Raw genomic sequence first — 27,536 nt, 5'->3', positions numbered from 1 at the left:
CTGGACTCTACTTGGTTCTTAGAGCAGCCTTGACAGAAAGCAGCTGTTCTCAGTTCACAGAGAGGAGGCTCAGAAACATGGAACAACCAGCCAAGGTCACACAGCTTGCAAATGCCAGAGACCTGAACCCACACACTTTTGTCTCCAAAGCCAGCATCCCTCGACCCCTGAGACTATGTAAGCCATGCTAACACCTGCAAACACACGGCCCAGTGCACGGAAAAGATGAAAGCTGTGTGAACACTGGTGGGTTTCATCACTTCTTTCTCTGCACTCTGGGGTGTCCAAACCTGGAGCGACGGCAAGCACTTCCTGCCATGGGGCTGGGCCCGGGAAGCAGGAGGGAGGACGAGCATGTCCTCTCAGGGAGCTGGGGCTGCGTGGGGAGGAGTCACCCGGAAAACAACTTCACTGTGGGGCTGAGCCTTGGCTGGCCTTTGGGCTCCATGTCCACATGACCCAGGCAGGGCCACCGGCCAGCACAGCTCTGAGGCAGCTCTGTCCCTTCTCCCTGACCATCGACTGGGTGAGTGCAGGGGCAGAGACTGGAAGAGCCTGGTGCTTGGTGATGGGGGTGGCTCAGAAGGCCCCTCCAGCTGTGGGAGCTGTGGGAGCCCTGCTGACATGGTGGATCCCGGCTGTTTCACTCGGTGGCCCACCTGCCCATTGCTGCCGGCATCAGGGTCCCGGGCCTTGACAGTAGCCACTCGCTGGCCCACGGGGCAGTCCTCGGGTATGCTGACCGCTGAGTCGGAGATGAAGTCAAACCGGGGACTGTTGTCATTCTCGTCCAGCACAGTGATGTAGACCTGAGGGTGAACACGGTCAGAGACCTACAGCCTCCTTCCCCTCCCTGGCTCCAAACACCTGGGTCCCACCATGGGTCCAGTGGGGACCAGATCCCCAGTGAGTTCTGGAACATCAGCAAACTCTCAGAGCCCACTGAAGCCTATCCTGACTTTGCAAAGGAAGCCCTGGGCCCATGGCTCCTAACAGTCTGATTGGTGTGGGGTGGCAGATAGACACACTCAAATCTTGGCCAGGAGGGCAAGGGAAGGGGCCTGGTGGGGAGACTGTCAGAGGTGTTGGGGACAGGAGAACTGAAGAGCCAGGCCATGGCTAAAGCAGACAGAGGCTAGGAATGCTGGTCTAGCATGAGCAAAGCTTCCTGTTTTTCATGAAAAATAAGGAATCTAGATTTTAAAGTGAAATTGGCTGATGAGTAATAAAATTTAGAGAAGAAAATTATGTATGGGCTGTCCAAACCCATCTGGTGGCCAGATAGTGCCCGAAGGTGTCTTTGTTTGCAACCTCGGGCTTAGAGGGAAGGAAATGGGCCCAGGAGTAGGAGGGGGCTGCAAGGCGGCTTGGTGCCAGTGGGTAGAAGGGCAGATGGGGAAGGCATGTTAATTTCCGACTGTCAAATAAAAACCAGGCATGCAAAAAATGGCACGCAAGAGCATATTGTTTTGTGTCTGTGGCTCGGGCTTCTTGTGGAGAGGCAGGAGAGTGGAGGCCTGTTGCGGGTGAGGCCTCCAGTCCATGGATGGCCATAGGTGGCTGGAATCACAGGGGTTCACTGATGAGAGCGTCAGGGAAGCTGGAAGAGCTCAGGTTTTAGGTATCCCAGGACAGGCCTTCTCCCACTGCCCTGCCCCTGGCCAGACCCATTCTCTGCTTCCCTGGGTATGGGGTTCAGGGGCTCCCAGGCCCTGCTGACTCTGCACAGGACTCATGGGGAGCCGGCTGAGCCTGTGCACGCTGCAGAGGAAATTCCATGTCATCCTCCCTACTATACAGGTTTGACTGCTCAGTCCCAACCACACTCCCCTATCTGTAGGCAGCTCTCAGAAGTATAGGGGAGTGAGCCCAGGCTTCGCAGCTGGGCCAACCCAACCGCTCAGGAGTTGCGCGATTTTGGAAAAAGTTATTCAAGCTCTCTGATTTTCCATTTCCTCAGCTGAAAATCAGAATGAGAACACCTGTTGGGAGGAATAACTGAGCAAACAGAAAGTGAAGGGGTGGCACCTACTCTTCCCTGTTCCCGCTTCCTGCCTGGCAGATATTCATGATTTCTCTTGCCAAGACTCTACCCATCTGTCATGAATTTTGCTATGGAGTTCCCTGAGGTCCCTGAGCCCCAGTTCGCACATTTGAAATGGGAAAAACAATACTTATCACACTGTTCTCAGGGTGAAAACAGACAAGGGTCCTTGTGATTGGATCCCTCCCAAACACCCTCACTCTAGCTAAGGCCTCATTTAGACTCACCGTGGTTCCTCACACCACAGGGCCTTTGTGTTTGCTGTTCCCTCTGCCCGAAATGCTCTTCCTTTTTAGGCTGGATTAACTCTCATGCATTCTGATGCTCTCAGCTTGAGCCCCTTCCGCAGGGAAGCCCTATTCTAGTTCCCTGACACCTATTATAGGCTTTCTCTCAGGGCATGCATTTACTGCTGTGATCATTTGATCAATGTCGTTCCCTCACTGTATCGTACGCTTAGGAAGGCAGGGGGTGTGTCTAATTTTGGTTTCTTGCTGTGGCCTGAACCCAGCCTAGTGCCTGGCACACAGCAGGTGTTCCCACAGTGACTACTGCTCTGATCATGGTGAGGCTGCAATGCAGGGGTGAGGAGGCTGCTAGACTTCCCAGTGGAAGGGGGTCGGCTTCAGTGGGTGAGGAAGGAGGACAGGTTCCCAGGCCTATGGGAATGAGATGGGTGTCTATGTCTTCAGCCAGGGCCTCACAGTCCACATTGCCCTCCCATACGCGCTGAAGGTCTGAGCTTACTCAAGAGCTCTTATAGCAGAGCCGTGCCCTACCCAGTTTGCCCCTTCCGGTCTGCCTGACCACTCCTTCTAGGGCTGGCCAGGGCTGCTGAGGACGGGGAGGAGCCAGGTGGAGGTGAGCTGTGGTTTGGGTTCCGGCCTAGCAGAGGAAGTGTTTCCACCTTCAAAGGGCCCCTTCCTCTGCCTCCACCCTAGCACCTCAAAACAGTGTGTGGGGCTACCGTGGCTGGTGGATCTGGGGCAGCGGGCCCTGGGAGCCTCTCAGAGGAAGCCAGGGCAGAGCAAAAGCGGGTGGGCCCTGCCACCCGGAAGAGGGCAAAGCACTGTGGAAATACGGGGGCATAGGTAGGACTGTGTGCTCCGAAGCCCTCGCTGGCCGTGCCGAGGAAGTGGCTGGCGGTCCACGCAGGGGGGCCTCCTCGCCAACCCTGCCACCCTTGGACTCCCACTGGCCTCTCCTCCCAGCCTTCTTGCAACACCTGCAGTGTGAGGGCCAGGTGGGCCCATTGTATGAATGAAGAGGGTAAGGCTCAGTAAGAGGGTCCCACTTTACCCCTGAGTGTCTGCCCCTTGGCTGGGAGTGGCAGGATGCGGGTGGCCCAGCACCCACTGCCCGAGCACTTGGCTTACCGGCTGCCCTTGGGGAGCACAGCTGAGGGGAGCTGTGGGGGCTCCTTGCCCATCACAGCCTCACTCACCCCCAGGCTGGCCCCATGGATGGAGGAGGCCTTTAGGTATGGCCCAGCCACAGCCAGGCCCGCTAGAACTGGGCACCTCCAGGGAGCCTTGGGGCCGAGGACCCCAAGAAACTGTGTTCAGCTCTTTGCTTGGACACTGAGTTGGCTTCTAGCTTTTTTAGGTTAATGTGACAGGGACTCAGCAGGGCATGGCAACGTGGCTATAACCAAGGCTGATGATGAGCCTGATGCCCCAGGTGGTCTCCAGACGGTAGCTGACCTGACTGGCCAGTGTCCAGGCCAGATCGATGGCTGAGTGTTCTGGGATCACCACAGGATGCCGTCCCATGGACCTCTCTCAGGTAGCTGGTCCTGGACCCACTCCCATTGCAACCCCAGCATGAGCTCCCCTGCCTGCCTCTCCCTTCAGGCTGGGCTGTCTCTTCTAGGAATGTAGTCTGGCTCTTCTGACCTCAGCGGGCCCTCCTCCCCCAGGGGCCCTAGCACGTAGTCTTCTCTGCCTTTACTTAGAGGCTGTCCTAAGGGCAGCAACAAACCTGTGCCCATGGCTCCCCTTCCTAAGCACTCCCAGGCCCTGCAATGTGCATCCCACCCCACACGCACCAACCCCCAAGAGAGGGAGGGGGTCCCCTTGATGGATGCAGCAGCTGAGGCATCAGGACAGAGCCCCACTGCAGTCACACCTGCCTCCAGGACCGGCTTACAAAGGGCTTTCTGCCTGCAGTCTCTTGCGGCTTCCATTGCATCCTCTGAGGATGGCAGGAATGCCAGCACGACCCTCATTTTAGACCCGAGGAAGGGAAGCACAGAGACGTTAAGCAGCTTGCCTGTGTCACACAGCCAGCGAGGAGTGGAGCTGGCACAAGGCCTCAGTAGTCTTCCAGTGACTCCTTTGCTAGTGCTCTCCCCACCCAAGACCCTACCGGGGCTAGGCAAGACACAGAGGGCAGAGTTGGAGGCAGGGGACATGCCCCAGAGGGGCCTGAGCTCGGGTGTGAGAGTGGAGGCACTGGGAGGGGCCTGCTGCAGGCATGTCCACGTGCCTTCTCTCTGGGAGAGGTGGGAAGGTCCAGGGCCAGGCAGAGCCTGGCCAGCACTGGCCACAGCCAATAGCACAGGGTAAGCTCCAGCCACAGGCTACTTACCTTCTGTAGGCAGAGGCGGCAGCAGGAGGGGAGCGAGAGAAAAGGCAAAGATGCAGATGGTTAGCAGTCTGTGGCTCTTCCAGACCCCACTCCCGGCAGTGGTCTCTGGAAGTGCCACCCTCCCCCTGCCTGAAGTCTCATCCTAGCCCAGCCTGCTGGGAAGGTGTGGCATGGCTGGACACGGCGAGGTCTCAGGCTATCAAGACCCTTGCCCACTGCCTGGCCCATACATTGGGTGGCTGGGGAAGAAGGGGTTTGGAAGTGTCATGACCGGCGAGGGGCTGCACCTGAGGGGCTCTCGCCCTGGTCCCACTCACCACAGTGGAGTCCACCTTGGGGCCGCCGTCATCTGCCACCACTGTCAAGGTATAGAAATCACCCTTCTCACGGTCCACCAGGCCCTGGACTGTGATCACACCCTGCAGGGAAGGGGTCAGATGGGTGAGTGACAACATCGCACCCTTGTTAACCCTGGTCATTCTGCCCACTTTCCCACCTCCATGTCACTTCCTCTGCTCGGCATAACTTCCCCACGACACTCTGTCTGTTGAAAGCCTTCTTCTCTCTCACATTCCACTGGGAAGCCACCTCTTCCATGAAGCCTTCCTGCTTCCCCAGCCAGGTATGACTGCTGGGCCCTGAGGGGCTCCACTACCCCTCTGTTGTAGTTCTCTGCACATCTTCCTTTGGTGCTCTGATTTGCATCCTGGATTATTTTCATTTCCACTTCTAGCCTGAGAACTCTTTGAGGGCTGAGAAGGCTCTTGTTCATCTTTGTGTCCATTTGTGTTCCCAATATCCTCTAGGACAAGGCCTATCACATTGTAGTGATTCACACCTTGCCTACTTTCAAAGAAGGAATTCTGATAAAAGATACACTAAAGCAAAGATGGAGGAGTAAGAGCCTGGCAGTAGATAAGAGACTGGTGCACCAGACAATTAGCTAGGAATAGTTATTGTAATGAAGCCCAACATTTATATCTGAGCTTCCTAATAGCCAAGGTGAAAAGGGAAATAAGACTTGTAGCACTTTCTGTGACATTGTGATATAAGAAATACGCATTTGGTCTCTGTCCCTGGTTCCTGGCACACAGCTCTTAATCCCCCGGAGTTTCCTAGGTGATAGGAGTCTTTTGTTCTAATGAGGCAACTCTTGGTGGGCTCCTGGGTTGGGGCTGATCACCAGAAAGACCAAGCCAGGCTGAGCAGCTTGAAATGTTCAGCCCCGCCTCCACACCCCTTATTTTCCAGACAGGGGAGAGGGGCTGGAGATTCAGTTAATAATTGATCATACCTATGTGATGAAGCCTCCACAGACATCCCTGAACTACAGCGTTCAGAGAGCTTGCAGTCTGCTGAACATGTAGGGGGTTCCTGGAGGGTGGCAAGCCCGGGGAGGGCACTGAAGCTCTGAGCCCCTTCTCCCATGCCTCGCTCTGTGTGTCTCTTCATTCGGCTGTTTGTTGATATCCTTTAGAATATCCTTCGTAATACCTTGGTAATAGTGAGTAAAGTGTTTCCCTGAGTTCTGCAAGCTGCTCTAGAAAATTCATGGAACTTGTGGAGGGGGTTGTGGGAACTCCGATTTAGCCGGTTGGTCAGAAGCATGGGTCAAACAACCTAGAGGTTGTGATTGGCAGCTGAAGCGGAGGCAGTTTTGTGAGACTGAGCCCTCAACCTGTGGGATCTGACACTATGGTGTCTGCTGGATAATTGCTTGGTGTGTGGGAGGGACTGAGCTGTGAGCCTGTGGGATCTGATGCTAACTCCAGGTAGAAATGTTTAGAATTAAATCAAACTATAGGATTCCTAGCTGGTGTCCAGAGAGTTAGATAATTGGTTGCTGCTATGGGGGAAATCCCCACACACACTTTGATGACCAGAGGTGAAGGGATCTGTGATGGGTGTGAAAACAGAAGGAAAAACAGTTAGTTTTTCCTACTATAGACTTTCCTTGTCTAGTAACAAGAAGGATACCAGCCTGCATAGGTATAAACTTTTATCTTACCCCTACGTACGAAAATGGGTGTGTTATAGGGACATTTATTTCAGGGACTTTTTTTTGTTTCTTTTTGAGAGACAAGGTCGCACTCTGTTGCCCAGGTTGGAGTGCAGTGGTGCAAACGCAGCTCACTGCAGCCTCCAATCTCCTGGGCTCAAGCAGTCTTCCTGCCCCAGCCTCTCAAGCAGCTGGGACTACAAGTACATGACACCACACTTGGCCATCTCAAGGACACTTTATGACAAAGAGGAGAGTGCTGTTCACATAGAAGCAGCTCGACCGATGTTGGTTAGATTGGAAGAAATGGTGCTCCCTGCCCCAGCCCCTCACCGTGATGGCATCTATCTTGAAGAGGGCTTTGGCCTGGGTGCTGGTATAGGCGTCGAAGCGGTACGTGATCTGGTTGAGGTTGTCGATGGAGTAGGCTTGGACCCGCACAATCTCAGTACCCAGTGCCAGATTCTCCAGGATGGCAACCTCGTACGAGGCGTTGGAGAACTGCACGGCCTCATCCAGCTCGTTGAGCAGAGTGATGTAGACACTGCAGAAGCCCTGGTTGAAGGGCGGGGCCTGGTCAGTGGCCGACACGTTCATCATGTAGCTGGTCTTGGTCTCGTAGTCCAGGTAATCCACGGTGATGATAAGCCCTGTGCTCTCGTCAATCTCAAACTTCCCCTCTGCGCCCGACAGGATGCGGTAGTTCACCAGGCCACCGTCCCCTGCAGGAGGACACAGAGACTGTGCAGTCGCAGATAGAACTGAGTAGGGCTGTGCTGTGGCTTCTCAAGCTGCCACACCCACACCCTCTGGGTGGCTCACCCAGCATGGGCTGCCCCACCTCTGTGGGAGGGATCATCCCCAGAGATGAGGCAGAGGATGGGTTAAAGTCAATGTGGATGGCAAGATCTAGCACGCACTGTTGAGCCTTCCTCTGGGGCTTGGCCTTGGCACTAGAGATATGACAGAGGGAGTTGGGTCTGCTCCTGGAGCCTCAAAATTCAAGCTCATGCACTTCCCTTTGACATCTGGACATACAAGGGTTGGGGAAATGAAGGATCTCCTGTCGTGGAGGCTTTGATCTAGAAAGCATCCTCACAGGTGGCCAAGCCTTGGTTTGGTCCCTTTGACAGAAGGGGTCCAGTGTCAGGGACACCTTCCCCCATCGTCCCCACTCCCTACACCCCAAATTCCTGTGCCTTGAAACTAACCATTCAATCAGGAGCTAGAGCTGGCATTCCAAAACTGAGGTTCACAGACCTCAAGGGGAGGTCAGGGAAGGGAGTGGTCATCAAACCACTCTGGGAATCCAAGACTTCCTTGGAATTACTTGGGGACTCTGACTGGATGTGCATTTTCTGGGGAGGGGATCCCTGACATAGAAAAGGCCATGAACCATGCGGCCATAGCCGCATATGTGCCCTAAACTCTCCTAACGTGCCTGAGACTCCGCCTGAGAATCTGCAGCCATTTCTTCCTCCACCCCATCCCATGCGTGCCACGGATAATCTGAGGATGCTGAGAGAGGGGTTGGGGCCACCAGAGTAGCTGACATTCTCCCTCTGCCCCATCCCATGCATGCCACAGATAATCTGAGGATGCTGAGAGAGGGGTTAGGGGCCACCTGAGTAGCTGACACGAAGGATGAGCAGCTCAGGGAGCCTCTCTGGGGGATAGTGGGTCCCCAGAAAATGCTCCTTTTCAGTCATATCACTGACTGAGGCACAGGCCAGACAGCCCAGGCCGCACAGAGGGCCACAGAGACCCGGCATGCTTCCCCTTCATTTTGCGATGCCGGCTGTGGCTCTGGGGCTTGGGTCCTTGGCAAGGTTCAGGCTGCCTTCAGGCTACTGCCCTGTAGCATAGAGAGGCACTGTCCCTTGCACGGGGTCAGGGGGGCTGGGTGTGCTAGGCCCTGAGCTGGTCCTGGAGGGCATGGAGGGGCTAGAGGAGCAGGCCAGGCCACAGCCAGCTTTCTGATGGGTCCTTTTTACCCCTCCCAGCTCTGCTCAGCCCCTCTCCAAAGGCTAGTGGGAGCTGCTGGGTCCTGGGATGATGGAGCTGGACTTCTCAAGCTTGTGGCCTCTCCTCTGTCCACCCAATGGTTAGGACAACTCTCTCTGATTCCAACCCTCTCAGGCCAGGGCATCTGGTGGGAAGTGATCAAGACCATCCCAGCAGCCCCTCTCTGGCCTAGACATGGCTAAATGGGGAGCCTGAAGCATCAAAGATAACCATTTCGAAGGAGGGGCTGGGTGAGCCGGGGAGGTTTGCTCTGAGCAATGGGACCCCCAGCTTCCTCCTGCCAGCCTCACCAGAGTCTCGGTCTGTGGCTCGGACCACGATGACTGACGTTCCAATGCCTGCGGTCTCTCGAAGCCCCAGACGGCTGTACTGCTGCTGTGTGAACACGGGGGCCTCATCGTTGACATCCTCCACGTACACAATCACCTGTGGGAGCCAGGCCGGGGTGCAAGGTCAGGGAGGGGTGGAGGCTCAGAAGCCCAGGGCTTGGCCCGCTGTGGCCAGCTAATGTGGTCACTGCTCTCCTGGGCCTGCTATGAGCTCCCTCTGGGACCCCGGGCCTGTCTGGTGTGTCACTGTGTCCCTACCACCTTGCACAGCACCTGGCGCGTGGCAGATGCTCAAACATCACTTGTTTTGGAATGAACTTCATCTTGCTCTTGGCTCTTTGACTAACGCTGTGGGAACGTCTGACTAATTAGTGACTCTTTGGGGCCACCCGTTTCCCAGCTATGAAGTGGTAATATTAAGATAATAATTCACACTCCATGCCACTCCTAAGGTTGTTATGAAGACAAAATGAGCCAGGGCGTGCAAAAGTTCTCGAAAAAATTCAAAGTGATCACAATCAAATATCAAAATATATCTTGGAGAATACAGGTTAAAATACAATGGCAGTTGTTGTAGAGAATGTCAGTGCTCAGCACTCTTTACGATTCTTGTGCACCTTCTCACAGCCAGCACCCAGCCCCTAGGGCTCTTTGGGGAGGACCATCCCCACCTCACTGCACCCACACCCGGGCTGCTGGAAACCAGCCCAGTGAGCAGAAATGCCTGGGAACTTCCGTCCCTTAGGGCAGCCCTGAGCCAATGATTGATGGGCTTGGACAGCAAAGACTCCACCTTCCTTGGCCCTGTTTGGGACAGTGAGGGGATGCTTTAGGGCTCCCTGGGGGATGGAGGCCTAGCTCCCTCCATGCCACTTTGCTGGCTGTTTTTCCTTTCTGGTCGCACCCTCTTCCACCATTTCCTGTGGGGGCTTCTTACACATTACTTTCACAGCAATCCTTGTCTCAGGGTTTGCTTCTGAGGCCCCCACCCAAGGCAGTGGCTGTTTCTGAATTGTGCAATTACACATCATTTTCCTCACCACTTAACGGCACTGTCTAAGTCCTCTTTATGAATGTGTGCGTTGTACGTCATGAACATAATACAGTTTAAAAGGTGTTTATGGAGGTCAGGCATGGTGGCTCTTGCCTGCAATCCCATAAATGTGGGAGGCTGAGGTGGGGGGATCTCTTGAGCCCAGGAATTTGAGACCAGCCTGGGCAACATAGTAAGACTCTGTCTTTGCAAAAAATACAAAAAAAATTAGCCAGGAGTGACAGCACGCACCTGGAGTCCCAGCTACTAGGGAGGCGGAGGCAGGAGGATTGCCTGAGCCCAGGAGTTTGAGACCAGACTGGGCAACACAGTGAGACTCTGTCTTTTAAAAAAATTAGCCGGGGGTGGTGACATGCATCTGTAATCCCAGCTACTAGGAAGGCTAAGGCAGGAGGATTGCTGGAGCCCAGGAGTTTTTAGCTTTTAGCTCTTTGCTCTATGCTGTGGTGAGCTGGCCCCAGAACAGGAGAGGCACCCTCTTCCCAGCCAAACAGAGCCAGGGCCGGTAGGAACTTGCCAGCAAAGTGGAGAGGGGAGCAAATAGGGAAGGGGCTGTGACTCTCCATACAGACTTTGCATGTGGTGACCAGCACTAAGGGAGGGGCCGGCAGCATGTGCAGCAGAGGCATGTGTGTCTGGCACCTGGTCACTGCCTCTGGGATCAGCCCTGCTTTCTCTTTGGGGATTAGCTGGGAATCAGCTGGAGAGAAGTGACATAGCTTCTGGCTGGTAGAAGCCAAAAATAGCAGCCTAACCAGTGGAGGACTCCACGGTGGGGAGGGTGGCAGGGCTGGGGGCGAAGAGGCATATAGGGGTAAAAGTTTCTCTGCATCGTTGCTCCTAGGGTTCTCACAGCTCTGCTGTGTCATTAGAATGTTCATGTCCAGACACCCAGAACCCACTATGCAAACTAACGCGTCCACTCCAGGGCGCAGCTGTTCACAGGCTGGAAACTTCTAAATTTGGCTTCACCCAGAACTTGGCTGGGGAAGATCCTGGGTAGGGTGGGTGCGGGGGGAATTTGCATGGATGAATTTCGGGAACTCTTTCTGTAAACAGAAACTAACCACTCCTCTTTCAAAACTGTGGGCCTTACCCTTCCTGAATCTACTTGTCCAAATGACCTTGACTCCAAGAGTTGTGAGGAAAAAACAGGGCCGGGCTGACAGTACAATGACAAGATGAGAGAGGTGGCACGGAGCTGGGGTGTGGCCTGTCCTCCATGAGTCTGGCTACATGCCACCATCCTCTGGTTGGTTTCAGCCTTGTTTTTAGCAGCAGAGACAGGAGGAGGCAAGATGGTTTGCGGACTTGAGAGGCACAGATGTACAGGAAGCAGAGGTCTGTCAGGTTCTTGCTGAGCAAGTGGGAGCTACTGGGCTTCCTGGAGAACCAGACCTGCTTTCTGTCCAGTGCTGTGCCTATCCAGTGCTGTGCCCGTGCAGTGCTGTGCCTCAGTTTCCTCATTTGTAAAATGGGGTGTTAGTGGTTAGGAGGACAGGGAGAGGAGGTGTGCGTGGGCATGTGTGTGTGTTTGAGTGTGTATGTGCCGTGTACACCCTGAGACACCCAGTCTCTACGGGGACTGTCTCACTCTGCACTCCCTGACCCCTCACTGGGGCTGTCCCCGGTCTCTGAGGCAGGAACTGGAGGATGTGGATGGTTCCTGCAAGCTGTCTCTCCCCTGCTGCTGGGAAAATGAATCCAGCGGAAAGCCAGAGTCCCCACATTGCCTGCAGGAAGGTCCCCAGCTCTCCCGGGTCTCACAGGTGTGGAGGCTGTGTACTACAGTGCCACCAAGTCCCTGCCTCAGGGGCCAGCCCCCAAATTCTCACCTTAAAATTACCCTGAGGGGATGAGGCAGTAGTTTCCGACTGGGCTCTGAAGAGGCTTGTGTGAGGCAGTGGGGTGTAGCGGTTAAGGGGACAGGCTTGAGCTGGCTGCCGCGGCATGAAGCCTGGCTCCACCCTTACCACTGTGTGACCCTGAACAAGTCGGCAAATTCCTCTTTGCCTCAATCATGTTATCTGTAAAATGGAGGTATTAACAGTGCCAACTTCATAGGGCTATTATGAGGGTTACAGAGGTTAAAGTACATGAGGCATTTAGAAAAATATTGGGCACGTGTGAGGGTTTATTATTCCTCAGCGTTCACGGGGACAGGGGCAGGAGGTAAGCAGCTGAGCGGGTGTGGCTCTGGGAGCCCCACCCCTGCACTGATCGTCACAGCCTGGCTTCGATCTGTTTTACACCGTACCCTGGGATGCTGCATATCATTTTGTTTAAACAGAAGTTTTGTGGCTAAAAGAGGTTTGCAGCCACGATGCTGAGGCATTGATGGGAGCAGATCCTGGAGGCAGGCGCCCACCACGCCTCGGGGAGGGAGTGGGGAGCGAGGGCCACATGGAGGGCTGTGTTAGGAAGCCTGAAGTTTAGAGACCCAACCCCAGCTTCGCTGACACCCGTCACTCTGTGGCCTGAAGTGGGCCCCACACAAGGCAGGCTCTGATGAGGGCGTACTGACCAGCCCACGAATGAGACTCACAGTTATGCAGGCCAGCATGGCTGTGTGCATGTCCAGGTCACTGTGTCTGAGTCTCTGTCATCAGGGCCCTGTAAGAACCAGGGGATCTGACCCCCTCAGCCATGTCCACAGGGCAGGTCTCACTCAGGGCAGTTGCAAAGACCCAGGTGTCTTCCCAGCACTTCCTGGGGCAAAGCCTTGGGGGTGTCAGCAGGAGCTGGGTCAGGGCTGAGTCACCCGCCCTAGCACAGCCCCTGCGCAGTCAGACCCATCATGTTTGTGAGCGTGAGTACCCGGTGACCACTGCTCATTGTTTCCAGCCTGGGGGAAGCAGGGGTGGAGACGGGGCTGAGAAGAGGAGCGGCGCGCTCAGTTCTGAGTGAAAGTCCCTGCTTGCTCCGCCTGACTCTTCCCATCTCCCTCCTACTCCTAATGTCCGGGGTCTGACTCACTGGTTTAGGGGAAGGGGCTGGGGGCCGCTGAGTGTGCAGGGGTGGGGGTGAGGTGGCCTTGAGAGGTCATCTCAGTCATCCCCCTGCTGGTGGTAGTGCACATAACACAACCAGTGGGAGCATCTGTGTGTAGGTTTTCAGCCATTCGGGAGGACTAAGGCTGATTTGATTTTGGCTGCACAGGTGAGGCTGGGCAGAAAAGAACACATTTGATGAGGCAGCTGGGAGAGGTGACTGGAATATGTTAGGGTCACTTTCATTGGAAAGGGCACTGAACTTGGATTCAGAAGACAGGGGCTCCAGTCCTGATTCTATCACTAGCAACTTCTCTGTGCCTCAGTTTTCTCATCTGTAAAATGAAGTTAGCATTTGTACCTCCAAGATCACCCATGTGAGATTTCCTTGACTTACCCTAGAGAGCTCTGTGGATACAGGGGTTAGTACAGTAAGGATACCTCTTTCATCCCTTAGGACAGACATCATTATCACTGACTCCTTTCCACAGCTGGAGGAACAAACTCAGAGCAAAATGACAAGTCCAAGTCCCAGGCTGGGCACCTGTCACCGAACCCTTAGCCCCAGATGTCATTCAGCTCCTAAACCTGGTGGTGGCCCTGCCCACACCCAGGCACCAACTAATGGGCTTCTCTGTTCTAGCGGTGGGCTTGGCCCCGTCCTGAGGTCAGCACCCCAGCCTGCCCCTAGACTCACCCTGATGGAGCTCCGCATGGGGCCCAGGTCGTGGTTGTAGGCCTCCACTATCAGCACGTGGGATGAGTTCTGCTCTCGGTCCAGGGGCCGGGGCCCTCGCATCAGGAGCCCATTGCTGACATGGATTCGGAAGTTGTTGCCATGGTTACCTGGGTGGAGGGACAGACCCCCTGGAATACCGGCCCTGCCCAGAAGTCTCCTGCTGTGCCGGCCTGCCATGGTTGGGGGCAGAAGTTCACCTGCTCCCTCCTTGTGAGGAGGATGGGGGTCTTCGGGGACACGGAAGTCACAGTGGAGAGGAAGCTGGAGGACTCTGTGAGGTGGCGCAAGGCAGATAGGCCATCCCCAGAGTGGTTCTCCTGCTCCAGGAAGGCCTGCAGCTCTTTCCTGAAAGCCTTCATCTTGATGCTGATGGTCCCCAGCAGGTGGGGCTCCTGCTGGTCCCCCTCGCCCTGCTCCTACACCCACAGATGTGGGTAGTGTGAGGCCTTTTTAATATTTCAGAAGAAGCTGGGGCACTCCAAAAACAGGGACCGAAACCAAATTCTCCATGGGTGGTTGAATCCAGGATTTAGTGGACATCTCAGCGCTGGTCCAGCACTCATTCCCCTATCTTTTGGGCACAGCACCCTGATTTTCCTTTGGGGATCCACTCTTTTCTACTCTCAGTCCATAACATTTGTGGGCAGTGACTTTACCCGTGATTTGAGAAGTGGGAGGATTAGCACATTTTATTTCCTGGCCATAGTGATTGGTTCAGGGATGGGCACCAGATTCTGGTTGGGCCATTGAGTCCCAGTTCCTGGGGAGTGTGCTGCTGGGGGCTGTCCTGGGCTCTGGGCCCTATCTGTCAGGGCCATAGCTTTGAGAAGCTCTGCAGGACACCAGGGACTTCAGGAATACGGCAATTAAAAGCTACCCGGGGGTGCAGTGGTTCACGCCTGTAATCCCAGCACTTTGGGAGGCTGAGGCAGGCGGATCACCAGGTTGGGAGATTGAGGCCATCCTGGCTAACATGGTGAAACCCCGTCTCTACTAAAAGTACAAAAAATTACAGGCACGCGCCTGTAGTCCCAGCTACTTGGGAAGCTGAGGCACAAGAATGAACCCTGGAGGCGGAGGTTGCAGTGAGCAGAAATCACGCCACTGCACTCCAGCCTGGGCGACAGAGGGAGACTCCATCTTAAAAACAAATAATCAAAAAAGCTGCCCCCTCACCCACCTTGTGTGAATAAGGAGAATGTCCCTGTTTCCTCCCTCTGGCCTTGCCCCATGTGTACAGCCCTGGGGGTTTTCTTGGCTTCATCTCCCAGACCTTTGGAAGCCTAGAGAAGCTCTGCCCTCGCCCGGGCAGGAGGGTGGCCCCCCATCCTAGGGCAGCCTCACTTACCATGGAGGATGCGGTACCACACACGCCCAAACTCGCCCTCGTCCGCGTCTGTGGCTTTCAGCTGAGGGAGAATGAGACATGAGTTACTTCTTGAATGCCACCCAGCAGGGAGATAAGAGGTTTTTAGACCCCCTTTCCTTCCTGTCACACATCCTACCCCATCCTGCCAAAACCAGCGGTCTCCCACAGAGGCTGGGGGTGTGGGAGACAAGGGGACGTGTGCGTCTTTCTGATCCCCATTAGGATGTCCAGCCGCTGAAGGCCCCTGTGGCCCTGTCCAGGGCCAGCTCTGCCCCTGATCCTCCTTCAGGTTCACAGGGAGGACGGGGGAGCAGGTGAAAGATGGCACTGCAGCTCGCTGGGTCGAGGCTCTCTCAGGCTGTCCCATCCCTCCACATCCCTACCCGGCAGCCTTTCGGAGTCCAGGAACCTCTCCCAGGGTGGCTGGACAACAGGGTTGCTTCTTGCCTGCATTTCCTTGGCCTGAAGCTATTCTGGCCACACTGGGTCCCAGCCAACACTGTACACTGTAACGGTCACTTCGTGGAAGCCCAGGAGCCCTCCTCCCACGTGAGTGCTCCATGTTCATTCACACGCATCATCACCCCAGTCTAGCTTCAGATCGGCCTGCATGGCTGCACCTCAGGCTTATGTGTTTATGTGTTGCCTCTGGTGGGCTTGTGTGTGGGGGGGATGTTGTTGTCACTCTGAGACACTGCCTAGTGCTCAGCCCTTTTTACAAGGAGTCCAGCTTCAAGGCTCCTGGCAGAACCATAGCTGACCCCAACGTGAGTCCTGTCAAGCCAACAACTGAATACCTACTTTACCCACTGTCCACCCAAAACAAGTGGAGAACAACCCCCCACTCCCCCAGGGCAGTGCAGGAAGAGGCTGGAACCTCCCATGACATGTCGTCCTGTCGGATCTGTGGTGAATTGCTTTGTAAGACCCTGGGCTCTCCCACTTCTTCTGGGTCTGCCCTTCCTTGTCTCACCACCTCTCACTTCAGCCCTGTGGTGTGCACGGGAGCTGCCATTTTCTTCCTGACCCTGCCAAGATGGTCAGAGGGGATTGGTCCAGGACCAGGTGCCTGATCAAAGCTCAGCCAATCGCATCCTTCTCTGGGATTGTTGATCTTGGGCCCAGAGAGATTGAGTCAGTCTTTCTAGCAGTAAAATGTGGGAATATCAACAGCCCCTCTCTTGCACACCTCTGGGCCCCATCTCCCACCACTCTCCTCTTAACTGCCCTAGCACACTGGTCTCCTGGCTGTTTCTTGAACACCAAGCGTGTGCTGGCCTCATGGCTTCTGCCCTGGCTGTTTCCTGGCAAGCTCTCCCTCCAGATATTTGCATGTTCATGCCCTCATCTCCTTCAGGTTTTTAATCAAATATCTTCTCCTAAGACCCTCCCTGCGCACTGCATATGAAATTATAGCCCCCACTCCAATGTCCTGGCCTTCCCTACCCCCAGTCACCCTCTGATACACGCTATCTTTGTTTATTGCCTATATCCCCACAGGAAGAAAGGGTTTTGTGCGCTGCGACATCCCTGGTCTCTGGAACAACAATCCTGGCACACAGTAGGGTCAAACATGTGAATGACTTGGAAGCAGAGCTCCAGGGAGAGGAACTAGGCTGACACTCAGTGAGCACGAATGAAGGACACGTACAACACTCAGCCCTGGTTTGCATCCCTGGGCCCAGCTATTCCAGGAGCCCATCTCTGCCTCGCTCCCTGTTTGATTTTTCCTTTGATCCTGTGGGGTATCCCAGTATTGCTCCAGTACACTTCTCCTTCTGCCTAGATTATTATTAATTTTTTGTAGAGACAGGGTCTTGCTATATTGCCGAGGCTGGTCTTGAACTCCTGAGCTCTAGCAATCCTCCTGCCTTGGCTTCCCAAAGTGCTGGGATTACAGGTGTGAGCCACCATGTCTGGCCCTGCCTAAGATAATATAGAATGGATTTTCTTTCTTGCCACCCAAAGCCCTAATGCAGGGTTTCCTATCTTTGCTCACTGGACAAACCTGCAGAGAAGATGGGGATGGGCTCCTGCTAGCAAAGATCAAGGAAACAGTGAGGGTGGGATTGGCTGAAGGCTTCCAAAGGAGGGAGCTGGGTTTGGAAGGATGGCGGAAACCTGGCTTAGCAGAGAGAGGTGGGAGGAACATTTGTGCTGGGAAACAGTGTGAGCCAAAGTAGAGGCAGCTGGGGAGGCTGAGGAAGGAACTGGGACCCCAGTCTAGAGTGAAGGGGTCATGCAGGGACAGCAGAGGGCTGTGGTTGGAAGAGTGGAATGACAGCCTCAATCAGCAGCACTGAGGCCCTGGAGCCTCCGCAGGACGGCGAACACAGACATGGTGGTATGGAGGGAGAGCAAGGAGCCTGCAGCAGGCGCTGGCCTGGTCGGGCTCGATGCACACCCGGACGCTGCTGTAAGCATGTCTGAGGATTCTGATGAGCATGTTGACGGTGGGGAGGAGGACCGGTACACTGGAGCAAAAAGAACAAGGGCTCTGGGTCAGGCACACCCAAGCATGAATTTAGGATTTGTCACTTACTCTCTATGGCACCATGGATAAGTACTTTAGCCCCCTTGAACCTCAGTTTCCTCATCTTTAGACTGGGCACAATGATGACCAACCTTGCAGGGTTGAAAGGAAGATCAGAAGTCATCCTGCAAAGCATCTTGGCTGGTGCCTAGCATGGGGATGTGTGGTAAAGGTTGACATGAGTGATGCCACCTTCTCCAGGGAGCCCTCTTGATTTATGCCAGAGCTGGGGATGGCTGGGTTGCCCCTTGCCTTGCAGTTCTTTCTCTCCCCATTCCCTGAGAAATCTTAGGAGCTGGCAGGTGGAGGGATGTAACAGGGCGCTTCAATTGTCCAGATCTGGAAGGGCTCAGGACTGGGAAGAGAGCCACGTTGCCCACAGCACGCCCTTGCGTGTCTATCCATGGTGAGATTTCCTTGACGCCTCCCTGCTCCAGCAGCCTGCACCACCCTGGAAGCTTTGCCTTCTGCCATCTCAGGAGGAACGAGGGCCACAGATGAAGTGTTCAGTTGGTTTTAGAAGAGGAAGTTAAGGAAAATGAGGGCAGTGAAGGCTGTGATGGGAGGGGCAGGAATCCCAATGGGGGCTCTGGGCATTCGGAACATCTTTGGACTGGATGCTTTGCCTACACTGGATGCCTACTGCCTGCCCCTGCCCACCCGGCACAGGGGAAACACCAAGTCCCCCACCACTCCCTTGCTGGGTGCCTCTGGGCAGGTCACACCTCTTTGGGCCTCAGTTTGGTCATCTGAGAGAAGAGGGGGCTCTTCTCTCAGAAGAGGAGTTAGATGACCCTTGAGGACCTCTCTAGCCCTAACAGCCCATAGGAAAGCTCCTGTCCATCTTGGGGTTGGCAGACAGTGCCTCCTTTTGTGGGTAAGGGCAGGAGGGAAGAGCTAAAAACCATAAACTGGGGCTCCAAAAAAGGGAATGGGTCCGAGGCTCAGGTCTTAGACAGAGCCATGACTCCCGTCTTGAGTTGCACTTCTGGGAGCTTGGAGGTCCCTCGTGGGGAAGCTGTGGAAGACTGGGGCTCCTAAGCAGGCAGCTGGTTGCCAGGGAACCTCTGGCTTCCGGGGAGAAAGAAGGCTGGGGGAGGGAAGTGTGTGTGTGTGTGTGTGTGTGTGTGTGTGTGTGTGTGTGTGGTTTGGAAAGAGCCTCCGGTGGAGGTCTTCTGTGGCTCACCCACACTGTGGGGAGCATGGCCTTTGCAGTCCCTCACTCCTATGCTTTCTGCCCTGGGATCCCCCTGACCTTTGAAGATTCCCCTCACCCCTCGCTTCTGTAGCCAGACACCTTCAAAGGAAAGGTGCTTTTCTAGAAGCCGAGGGAAAAGCCTGGAAGGAGCGGGGCCCAGGGACGCTGCAAGAGGGGCCTCAGGAGCTGCCAGGGCCCAGCACTCTGCCTGCTCCCCTCCCACCACAGCTAGTAACCTCTCTCCCGGGTAACCTGGTGGCTGGCAGCCACTGAATAGCGACCCGCTGGCTGCCGCCGACCATACCATTCAAACTTCCAGCAGGGGAAGGTGAGCGCCATGGGGCCACAGAGGCAGTAAAGCCCTCCCTCTGCGTCTTCCCAGAGTCCCCCACCCCTGAGAAGGCTCCAAGGAGACAGGCTGGAGCGAGGAGGTGGGAAGGCGGGGGGGCACCCTAGAGTCTCTGGACAGCTCCCCTCTCCCTCTTCCCAATTTGCCATCCCTTCTCCCTAAGCTATCCCCTCCCCCAAGGCAGAGCCCGAACTCTTCCAGACAAAGCCAGGTCCAGCTGGGGAGTGGCGGGGAGGCCACTCTGCTGGCCAGGCTGACCGAGGGCTGCAGGGCACAGCAGAGCCTGGGCAGGGCTGGGGTCACAGGCACCGCCCAGGGCTCTTCGGGCCTCCCTTCCACAGCTGAGAAGACGTCTCCACGGAGCTCGGGACAGCTGGGGTCTGGCTCTGAGGTCAGTGCTTGGGGGACTGCAGGAGAAGGCTTGGAGAGGGAAGTGTGGTGGAGACCCTTGCTGAGGGACTCCTGGGAGAATGTGAGGGTGTGTTCAGACCTAGGCAGTCCTCTGGTTCTGTAGAGAGTGGAAACAAGGCCCAGTAAGGGGTAGGGACCAGCCCGAGGCCACAGAGCAGTCTTCTCTGCCCACAGCAGGTCCTGCTCTGTGGACTCCAAGGGAAGAGGAGGGTTCTATACTGAGCTTGCAGAGATATGTCCAGAGCAGGGCCTGCTGGTGTACCCTGGCCCCAGTGGGAAGGGAGTGGCTTCAACTGCCCTCCAGATGATTCCTGGCCTTGGTCCGGGCAAGGCGTCCGCTCCCAGCACTAGCTGGCCTTTGCTGGTTGGTCAGTAGAGGGTGTCAAGGGGCCTGGCACCTGGACTTGCCTCGTGCTCCAGGAAGGGTGTCGTGTTGTTTTCAAGCACTTAGGATCGTTGCCACAGGAACTACTCAGATGCTAATTACAACTCCACTTAACTTATTTTTTTCTTTTTCTTTTTTTTTTTTGAGACAGAGTGTTGCTCTGTCGCTCAGGCTGTAGCGCAGTGGCACGAATCTAGCTCAGTGTAGCCTCAAACTTTTGGGTTCAAATGATCCTTCTGCCTTAGCCTCCTGAGTAGCTGGGGCCACAGGCACATACCACAACATCTGGCTAATTAAATTTTTTTTTTTTTTTTTTTTTTTTTTTTTTAGAAATGAGGTCTCACTATGTTGCCCAGGCTGTTCTCAAACTCCTGGGCTCAAGTGAACCTCCTGCCTTGGCCTCCCAAAGTGCTGGGATTACAGGTGTGAGCCAACACGCCTGGCCTCACTTATTTTTTTATTAAAGCAGGTCCCAAGGCCTGAAGCCTGGATCCTCTTTGCTAACCCAATAGGGTCTCCAGATTCCTTTGAAGGCCTTGAAATAACATTAGAACTAGTAGGATTGAGGCATTTCCCATTTCAGGCTGCCGTTTTCTTATTCCCGGCCAAGCGTCGTGCAGGGTAGAAGAGAGGGATGGCTGATTTTCTCCCCACGAGAGTGGGCAGTGAGCACACCCCGTCCCTCCTCCCTGCTCAGACTCAAGGAAAGACCAACCCATGCACAGCTGCCCCGCCAGAGTGCTCTCTAGGCCTGATGCCGCAAAGGCGGAGGCCCTGGGCAGCTAGACGGGCATCACACTTTCCAGCCGGGCGCTGGGAGGGGTCGTTTTCTGCCTGGAAGTGCTGGGAGGGGTTGTGGTGGGGAGTGGGTGGGAGGTGGGGTGCTCTGCATGCCCTCAGTTGACTGGGCGCGGGGAGCCAGGAGTGAGGTCCTGCGACTGCTGGTGAGTGCCTGGGGTAGGGACAGGAGTCCCTCGGGTGGGGGACTAGGTGGCCCACTCCCCTCCCCGCTACCTGTGGCAGGGCTTCTCTGAGCGCGACCTGACGCCTTTCCTCCTCCTGAGCTTCCGTGCTAGAAACTCAACTGCTATCTAAGCTGCAAGTTGGGAAGGAGGAAAATCTGCTATCCCCCACCCTCAGGAAAAGGAAAGACCCCAAGGTCAAAGGGAAATCATGACTTTTTATCAGAAACCGTGGGATTGCTTGTCCACGTCAGCAGAATTTAAAGATCACACATGCTGACCTGCAGGCTGGACGCCCTCTGCTTATGTGTTTGGTTTGGCCTATGGAGTGTTTCAAATATTTGAAAATTCGTTTCACATTATTTTGAAATCAAGTTTATTTGGCTTTTGCTGTGTCCTCCCCCACCCCACCTCTCTTCTTCCTTGCCTTCTACAAGTTTGAATTAGCTGCCAATATTTAAACGTCTAGAATGTTTGCCTTAAAAAAAATGCAGATTTCTGGCTTCTCTTGGGAAATTGACAGAGCTGACCACACTGGGCCTGCACTCCGGCACTGGCACGGTGGGTCTGGGCTGAGGCCCCTCCACTTCCTCGAGGGGGCCCAGTCAGTGGTCTCCAGGTGGCGCTGCTAATCTGTACCCTCTGGCCATGCGTTATCTGCTGGCCAGGCTCTGTGAGCATTTTTATCATCCCAGACATATTGAGCTAAAAGCTCAGCCTGGTTTTCCATCGACAAGGACTCTCTGCTGCACTGCATCTAATGGGATGATCTTCAGTGGGAACGGAAATGCCCTGTCAGGTGCATGATGTCCCTGGGGGGTTTCCAGCCCCTCTTGTCAACTCCTTGTGGGTGTATTTCCCACCTGTTCCCAGAGCAGTTAACTAAGCTCAGAAAGGGTTAGGGGCCAGAGGGGTGGCAAGGCCGTGGGGGCCAGGAGTCAGGAGACCTGCTTCTGGCCTTTACTTGGCCACTGGCTCACAGTATGGCCTTGGCCTTCCCACCACCAAGCTGCCCCACCCCACCCTGCTGTGACCCACAATGCAGCCAGCCAAGCCTTCCCAAAGAGTGAGCTCTGGCTTGTCACTCCCCACCTCTAAAACTTTCACTGGCTCCCTAATGCCAAATCCCCTCTTTGGACCTCAGTTTCCCACCTGTCACGGGAGCAAGGTGGACTGCATCAGGAAGCAGCCACCGGAATCCCCACAGGGTCAGGCAGGTGAAATAAGGTGTGTGGTGGGCCTGTGGAGGAGTGTGGGGAGTGGGAGGTCAGTGCCCTGTCTACAGGGGGCAGCGGCTGCTCAACCCCAGACACAGGGATGAGGCAGGAACATGGGCCAGTGCCAGTGGTGAAATTCTGACATTTCAAGGGAGTTCAGACACCCAGATATTTTTGTGAAATCTGTTATTATTTTGAAAATACTCACAATTAAATTGATAAAAACACGGCAAGGACCCACCTAAACACACCTGTGGGCCCCCAGTTTGCAGCTTCGGCATTAGATAACTGCTAGGGACCCTGGCAGCTGCAGCCTCTTGCCATCCATAACTCGCTCCTGGCCACAGAGCAAGTTATTGACGGAGTTGGTCCCAAGTTTCCAGGCCTAAGACCCTGTGATGATTCACGAGGATTGATTTGAAAATGCGGACAGGCACTGCCCTCTTGTCTCCATGTCAGATGGGCAGGGGGTGGAGCTGGAAGAGGGCTTGAGCTTGGGCCCAGCTCCATCACTGCTCAGCTGTGTGTGCGCTTAGACTTGTCGTGTCTCCGGACCTCGCTGTCCTAACCTGTGATGTGGCTATGATGCCGTCCAGTTTAACAGTGCCTCACCCCATCCATGTTCCCTAGGTAAGTCTCCTCTGCACCCGCTGCCCTGGGTCCAGCTGATCTGGCTTTGAGCTTCTGTCCCATTGCTGTTGCAGGAGCCATGAGCACAGAGGGCCCCAGCCTCGACAGCTCCCCAGCCATCAGCCCCCTCACCTTTCTCTCAGCTCCCGTCACTCCCGGGACCCTTGCAGAGGCAACTGACCCCCTCCCCATGCTCATTGCCCTGGCCTGCATCTTCCTCCTGCTGGCCACCTGTCTGCTGTTCATGACGCTCTGCAAGCCGGCCGCGCTGGACCCGAGCCGCCGCAGGGCTCGCGAGTGCATGCCCCACCACCCCGGGAGCCCCAGTGAGCCCCAGCTCCGGCTCTGGAAGCGCCTGGGCTCCCTGCGCCTCTCCCTGCACAGCTTCCGCCGTGGCTGGCCCACCGCCCCTCGACGGCCCCTGCCGGGCCCCGACGACCACCACGGCCACTGTGACTGCACGGAGTCTACCAAGATGTGATGGGGTGTCCACACACATGCCCCCACACCCCCCAGGTCTACCTGTAGATCATCCTGCTTCAGAGACCGGTGCTGCAGGCTGCAGGAAGACAGTGGCCCAAGCAGCCTGGGCCACACCCTCACCCCTGAAGCTCCTTGCATGCCCAGGCCAGTGCCCTTCCCTAAAGATGATCCTCAGAAGAGCACCTTCCTCTCTGCAGACCCCCTAGCTGCTGCTTGATGAAAGACTTCTGGTCAAGAGATGAGCACTCGTGGTCATCTGGGCCTTTGGCCTGAGGCTCTACAGGGTACAACCTGGGGCTTGTAACCACCTCCTAGAAGCAGCACCCTCGCTCGCCACAGAAGCCTTGCCCTCCACGTGCCAAAGCCCAGCTTGGAGAAGTTGCCAAATGGCAAAGGTTTTCTTTAGCCAAGTGAAATGCTCAGCCTACACCGGGGCCAAGGCACTGTCCTGCCATCTGTGCTGGCCCAGTGCTGGGGCAAAACCTCGAGGCTCCCTTCCTTGGGTTTCCTGGATGCTGCCAGCATCTGCCTGGTGCTGCCTGTGGGAGCAGCTGCCTCCCTCCTGGTGGATCAGATGCCTGGGTGCCGGCTGGGAGGAGGAGCAAGCGGGGCTCTCCAAGTAAGGTCTTGGCAGCCATCTTGGTGGCCCCTCTTCAGGGCACCCACGTTGGAATCGATCAGGAAGGGACTGAGGATAAACAAGGAGGCTCCCTTCAGGGGCCAGAGCGGGTGCTGTGACAGAGTGGCAAGAGGCAGGGCACTTCCAGCAGCTGGAGGTGATGCCATCTGGGCTTGGAGGAGGACAGCTCACAGCAGCTCCACACCTCACCTAGGGAAAGCAGTGGCCTCCTTGAGGGTGGGATGGTCCAGATCTCTCCAGGACAGCTGTGGGGTCTCAGGTCCGGCCCACACTAGCAATGCTATCTATGGTTTTGGTGAGTGCTTTGCTGACTACCTGTCAAAGCAGTCCCACCCCAGGATGGGCTTCCCAGAATCCCAAACCCTTGACCTCTCACCCCAACGCCAGGGTTAAACACTTTGGTCAGGTCCCAAATTTGAAGGGTGGGCAGAGGGAGGACCTGGGCTGCCCAGCTTCTGTCCCAGTCAGCTGGCCAGGATCCCATCACAAAGCTGCTCCACCCCCATCCTGCTGTGACCCACAGCTCAGCCAGCCAAGTCTTCCCAAGGAGTGAGCTCTGGCTTGCCACTCCCCATCTCCAAAACCTTCACTGGCTCCCTAGTGACAAATGGACATAGCCAAAGCTTCTCAGCCCAGCGTGCAGTGCCCCATGGGAGCTGGCTCCAGTGAACCTTTCTAGCCTCATCTTGATCCAAAACTCCAAGAAAACTGAACAACCTGTCATCCACTAACTGTGACTTATGCTTCACACACACCCACTCTGTGAAGCCCTCCTGCCTGGAGCCGCCCCTCCTGTCTCCTACCTCTCTTGGGGAGGACAAGGAACATTCTCTTGGCAGCGTGGGTCCTTCTTGTCTATGTCTTCTCTTTCCTACCAGCTTGGGAGCTTGCAGAGAGCCAGACCTTGTCCAGCCCCTCACTTTGACTCCCCAGTTCTGTGCACAGAAGTATGAGGTTTCTGTGTACAGAGTGAAGAGTGGCTCAGCCTGGGGGTGTTCCCACCCTCTAAGGCAGGAGTCCTGGTGGGAGCCGGCACAACACAGAGCCTCATCTTCCCTCAGATGTCCCTAGAAAGATTTCTCTCCAAGCAGGCCCTATCGGAGAAGCCCACTGTCCCTTCCAAGTCAATCTGATCTCAAAAAGTGAGTCCAGCTTCACAAGCAACTTACTTAGAGGACCTTGGAGAAGTCATCCTGAGACCCTGCATTTCTCCCTGAGAAATGGGAGAAATCAGCGCTGCCCTGTATTAACTCGCTGGCTCTAGGATTTCAGTACGAGTAGTATTGTGTAAATAGAAACCAAGTCTTTGGGTTTAGAAAGTGGGGCAGGCCTTCTCCCTAAGGGTTTTGTTCCTTTCTCCCTTCTGGCTCAGTAACCTCTTCCTGTTTTGCTTCCCTTGGGGCCTCCCTGCACATCCCAGGCTGGATTCAGCCTGTAGCCATCCACCCCACCAGCAGGCCCTGCTGGCCACTAGGCACTCTCTCCCTGGAGGTTGGGGTAGGGGGTGAGGCTGCCCTGAGGCCTGAAGAAGGAAAAGCCCAGGAGGGGGAGGGGCTCTCAACTGGGTTTCAGGTACCAGGCCAGGGGGTTATGCTCCAAGTCCTTATAAGCTGAGGCCCTGATCGAGAGAACCCTCTCCTTCCTCCCTCTGGAGCTAGCCACCACACTCTCGAAAATCCCCAGGGCTTTCTGGGCTCTCTGTGTTTCTGGGAGTCAGCTCCCTGCTCCCCAGCCCTTTCCTGCCCTCCTCCTGGTCCCGATGCAGGGAGGGGAGCATTGCCAGCCTCCCACGCTTCTGTCCCTCCTAAGCCCAGGAGGCTGCCCCAGTGGGCAGGCCCAGATTCGCTGTTTGGCTCAGCCTCCGAGTCGGAAATCCCATAGCTGGTAAAGAGACTCATTCATTCCGGGCCTCCCTCCCCACCCAGCAACTGAGGCCTCTGGGCAGAGGTTGGGGGGGGGCACCCAAATAGTTTTCAGGGTCCTCCCCTCTCTCCCTCTGAGTCTTGGAGCTGTTGTGCCTGCTCCCTGGGCAAAGGAGCCCTTTCTTCTTGTGCCTGTTTACTTCCCAAGAGGGGAGCCTCGGCCAAGGGCTCTGTGAAAGCGGCTCTGTTCTGGGCCTTGCTGGGCCCTGGCTCTCTCCTCAACTCCTTTCCGGGAAATTGTGACATCTCCTTCTCCCCCCTACACTGAAAGGCCCTTCTGGGTGGGGCAGGAGATACGGAGGGGGAGGCCAAGGCTTCCTTCTGTTTGTGGGGAGCCAGAGCCCTATCCTCAGCTCTGCAACCTGGGGGCCCTGACTCCCTGGGATGGGAGGGGGCCTGGGTTCCCCTTTCCCCACAGCACCTTCCAGAGCAGCAGACCCACCCTGGGCCCCTACTTGCTTCCGCCTCTGGTGCCACTGAGCATGTGCCCTCAGGGCTGTGTGTGGCCTCGCCTCCCCCAGCCCACCACCTGCCCCAGAAGCCACGGGCCACCTGCCTGCACAATGCTGTGGCCTTCGGGGATGTCCTCGGGGACGCTGGCCTCATAGCTGCTCTGCAGAAAGATGGGCCGGTTGTCATTCACGTCCAGGACAGTGACGAACACGGTGGCTGTGCCTGTGTGCCGCTTCCCTACAGGGCCGTTGTCTGTGGGAGTTGAAGGAAGACAGGTGTTAGCAGCTGCCTGAGAGAGGGACACACTTCCTGCGCCTTTGCACACTCCCGGGCACCAGCCAGAGAGGTGCCCTGTTCCACCCCATCTGCCCTAGCCTTTGCAAGGGGTGACTTCCTTTTTAGCTTAGGAATAACACTAACAGTATCTAATACTTAGGTAACACCATGTGCCAGCCATTCTTCTAACCCATTCAGTCCTCACAGCAACCCACGAAGCAGGCACTTTACTGTCATCCCCATTTTACAGAGACGGTAACCGAGGCACTCGAGTGGATTGAATGATGGCTCCCAAAAAACAGACCCATGTTAAATCCCTGGGAACCTGTGAAGGTTAATTTATTTGGGAAAAAAGGCCTTTGAAAATGTAATTATGTTAAGGATCTTGAGAAGTGATCATCCTGGGCGCTGTGGGTGGCCCATAAACCCAATGGCAAGTGTCCTTATAAGAGAAAGGCAGAGGGAGATTTGAGACAGAGAGGAGGAGGCCACATGCAGATGGAGGCAGAGGCTGGAGTTACACTGCCACAAGCCACCGAAAGCCTAGCAACTCCAGAAACTGGGAGAGTCTAGGACTGATTCTCCCCAGAGCCTCTGGAGGACGCATGACCCTGCCAACACCTTAATTTCTAACTTCTGGCCTTGACAACCAGGAGAGAATACACTTCTGCTGTTTTAAGTTTGTGGTAGCTTGTTGTGGCAAATTTAGGATGCAGATACAGGTACTAAGAGCAAAAAGCCAACTGCTTTCAGGGACTGGCGGGGACAGCACCCGGGTCAAACACCTGGATGGGCCCCTGCTCGAGGGGCAGCTGTCCTCCACCCCAGTCCACAGCTGACAGGCAGAATGTGGGCCCAGGGACACCAGATCTTCTGATTTCTCATGAGAAATTGAACATCTGAGCTTTTAAATAAAATCTCCTGATCTTTAAACGTTCA

General features: G+C 55.5%; 2 protein-coding genes across 3 annotated transcripts in view; one reads left to right on the top strand and one right to left on the bottom strand.

Annotated features, from left to right (window-relative positions):
- The first annotated feature begins 1,487 nt into the window (after positions 1-1,487).
- Positions 1,488-27,536, top strand: LOC105501607 (chromosome unknown open reading frame, human C10orf105). Of its 2 annotated transcripts, XM_011927621.1 has the most exons (3): positions 1,488-1,556; positions 5,780-5,801; positions 22,898-23,304. In XM_011927621.1, the coding sequence occupies exon 3, from the start codon at positions 22,903-22,905 to the stop codon at positions 23,302-23,304; it is 402 nt and encodes a 133-aa protein (XP_011783011.1). In that variant the 5' UTR covers positions 1,488-1,556; positions 5,780-5,801; positions 22,898-22,902. The 2 variants fall into 2 exon arrangements, with proteins under 2 accessions (XP_011783011.1, XP_011783003.1); XM_011927613.1 differs by lacking the exons at positions 1,488-1,556; positions 5,780-5,801 and adding an exon at positions 19,414-19,609 and having other exon boundaries at positions 22,898-27,536.
- The window catches only part of CDH23 (cadherin-related 23), a 296,198-nt gene continuing 275,279 nt past the window's right edge, over positions 6,618-27,536 (bottom strand). Inside the window, 6 exon segments of the mRNA XM_011927642.1 lie at positions 6,618-6,950; positions 6,953-7,354; positions 8,948-9,083; positions 13,728-13,876; positions 15,118-15,178; positions 26,425-26,573. Coding sequence (XP_011783032.1) covers positions 6,925-6,950; positions 6,953-7,354; positions 8,948-9,083; positions 13,728-13,876; positions 15,118-15,178; positions 26,425-26,573 — 923 coding nt within the window. The 3' untranslated portion in view covers positions 6,618-6,924.

Source organism: Colobus angolensis, unplaced genomic scaffold (genome assembly GCF_000951035.1).
Source record: "Colobus angolensis palliatus isolate OR3802 unplaced genomic scaffold, Cang.pa_1.0 Scaffold12, whole genome shotgun sequence".
NCBI classification, from domain to species: domain Eukaryota; kingdom Metazoa; phylum Chordata; class Mammalia; order Primates; family Cercopithecidae; genus Colobus; species Colobus angolensis.
This window is presented reverse-complemented; position numbering and strand designations above follow the sequence as displayed.

What these genes read in the sequence shown, in the direction of transcription:
- LOC105501607 (XM_011927613.1), top strand. Translation starts at nt 22,903, where the DNA reads ATGAGCACAGAGGGCCCCAGCCTCGACAGCTCCCCAGCCATCAGCCCC.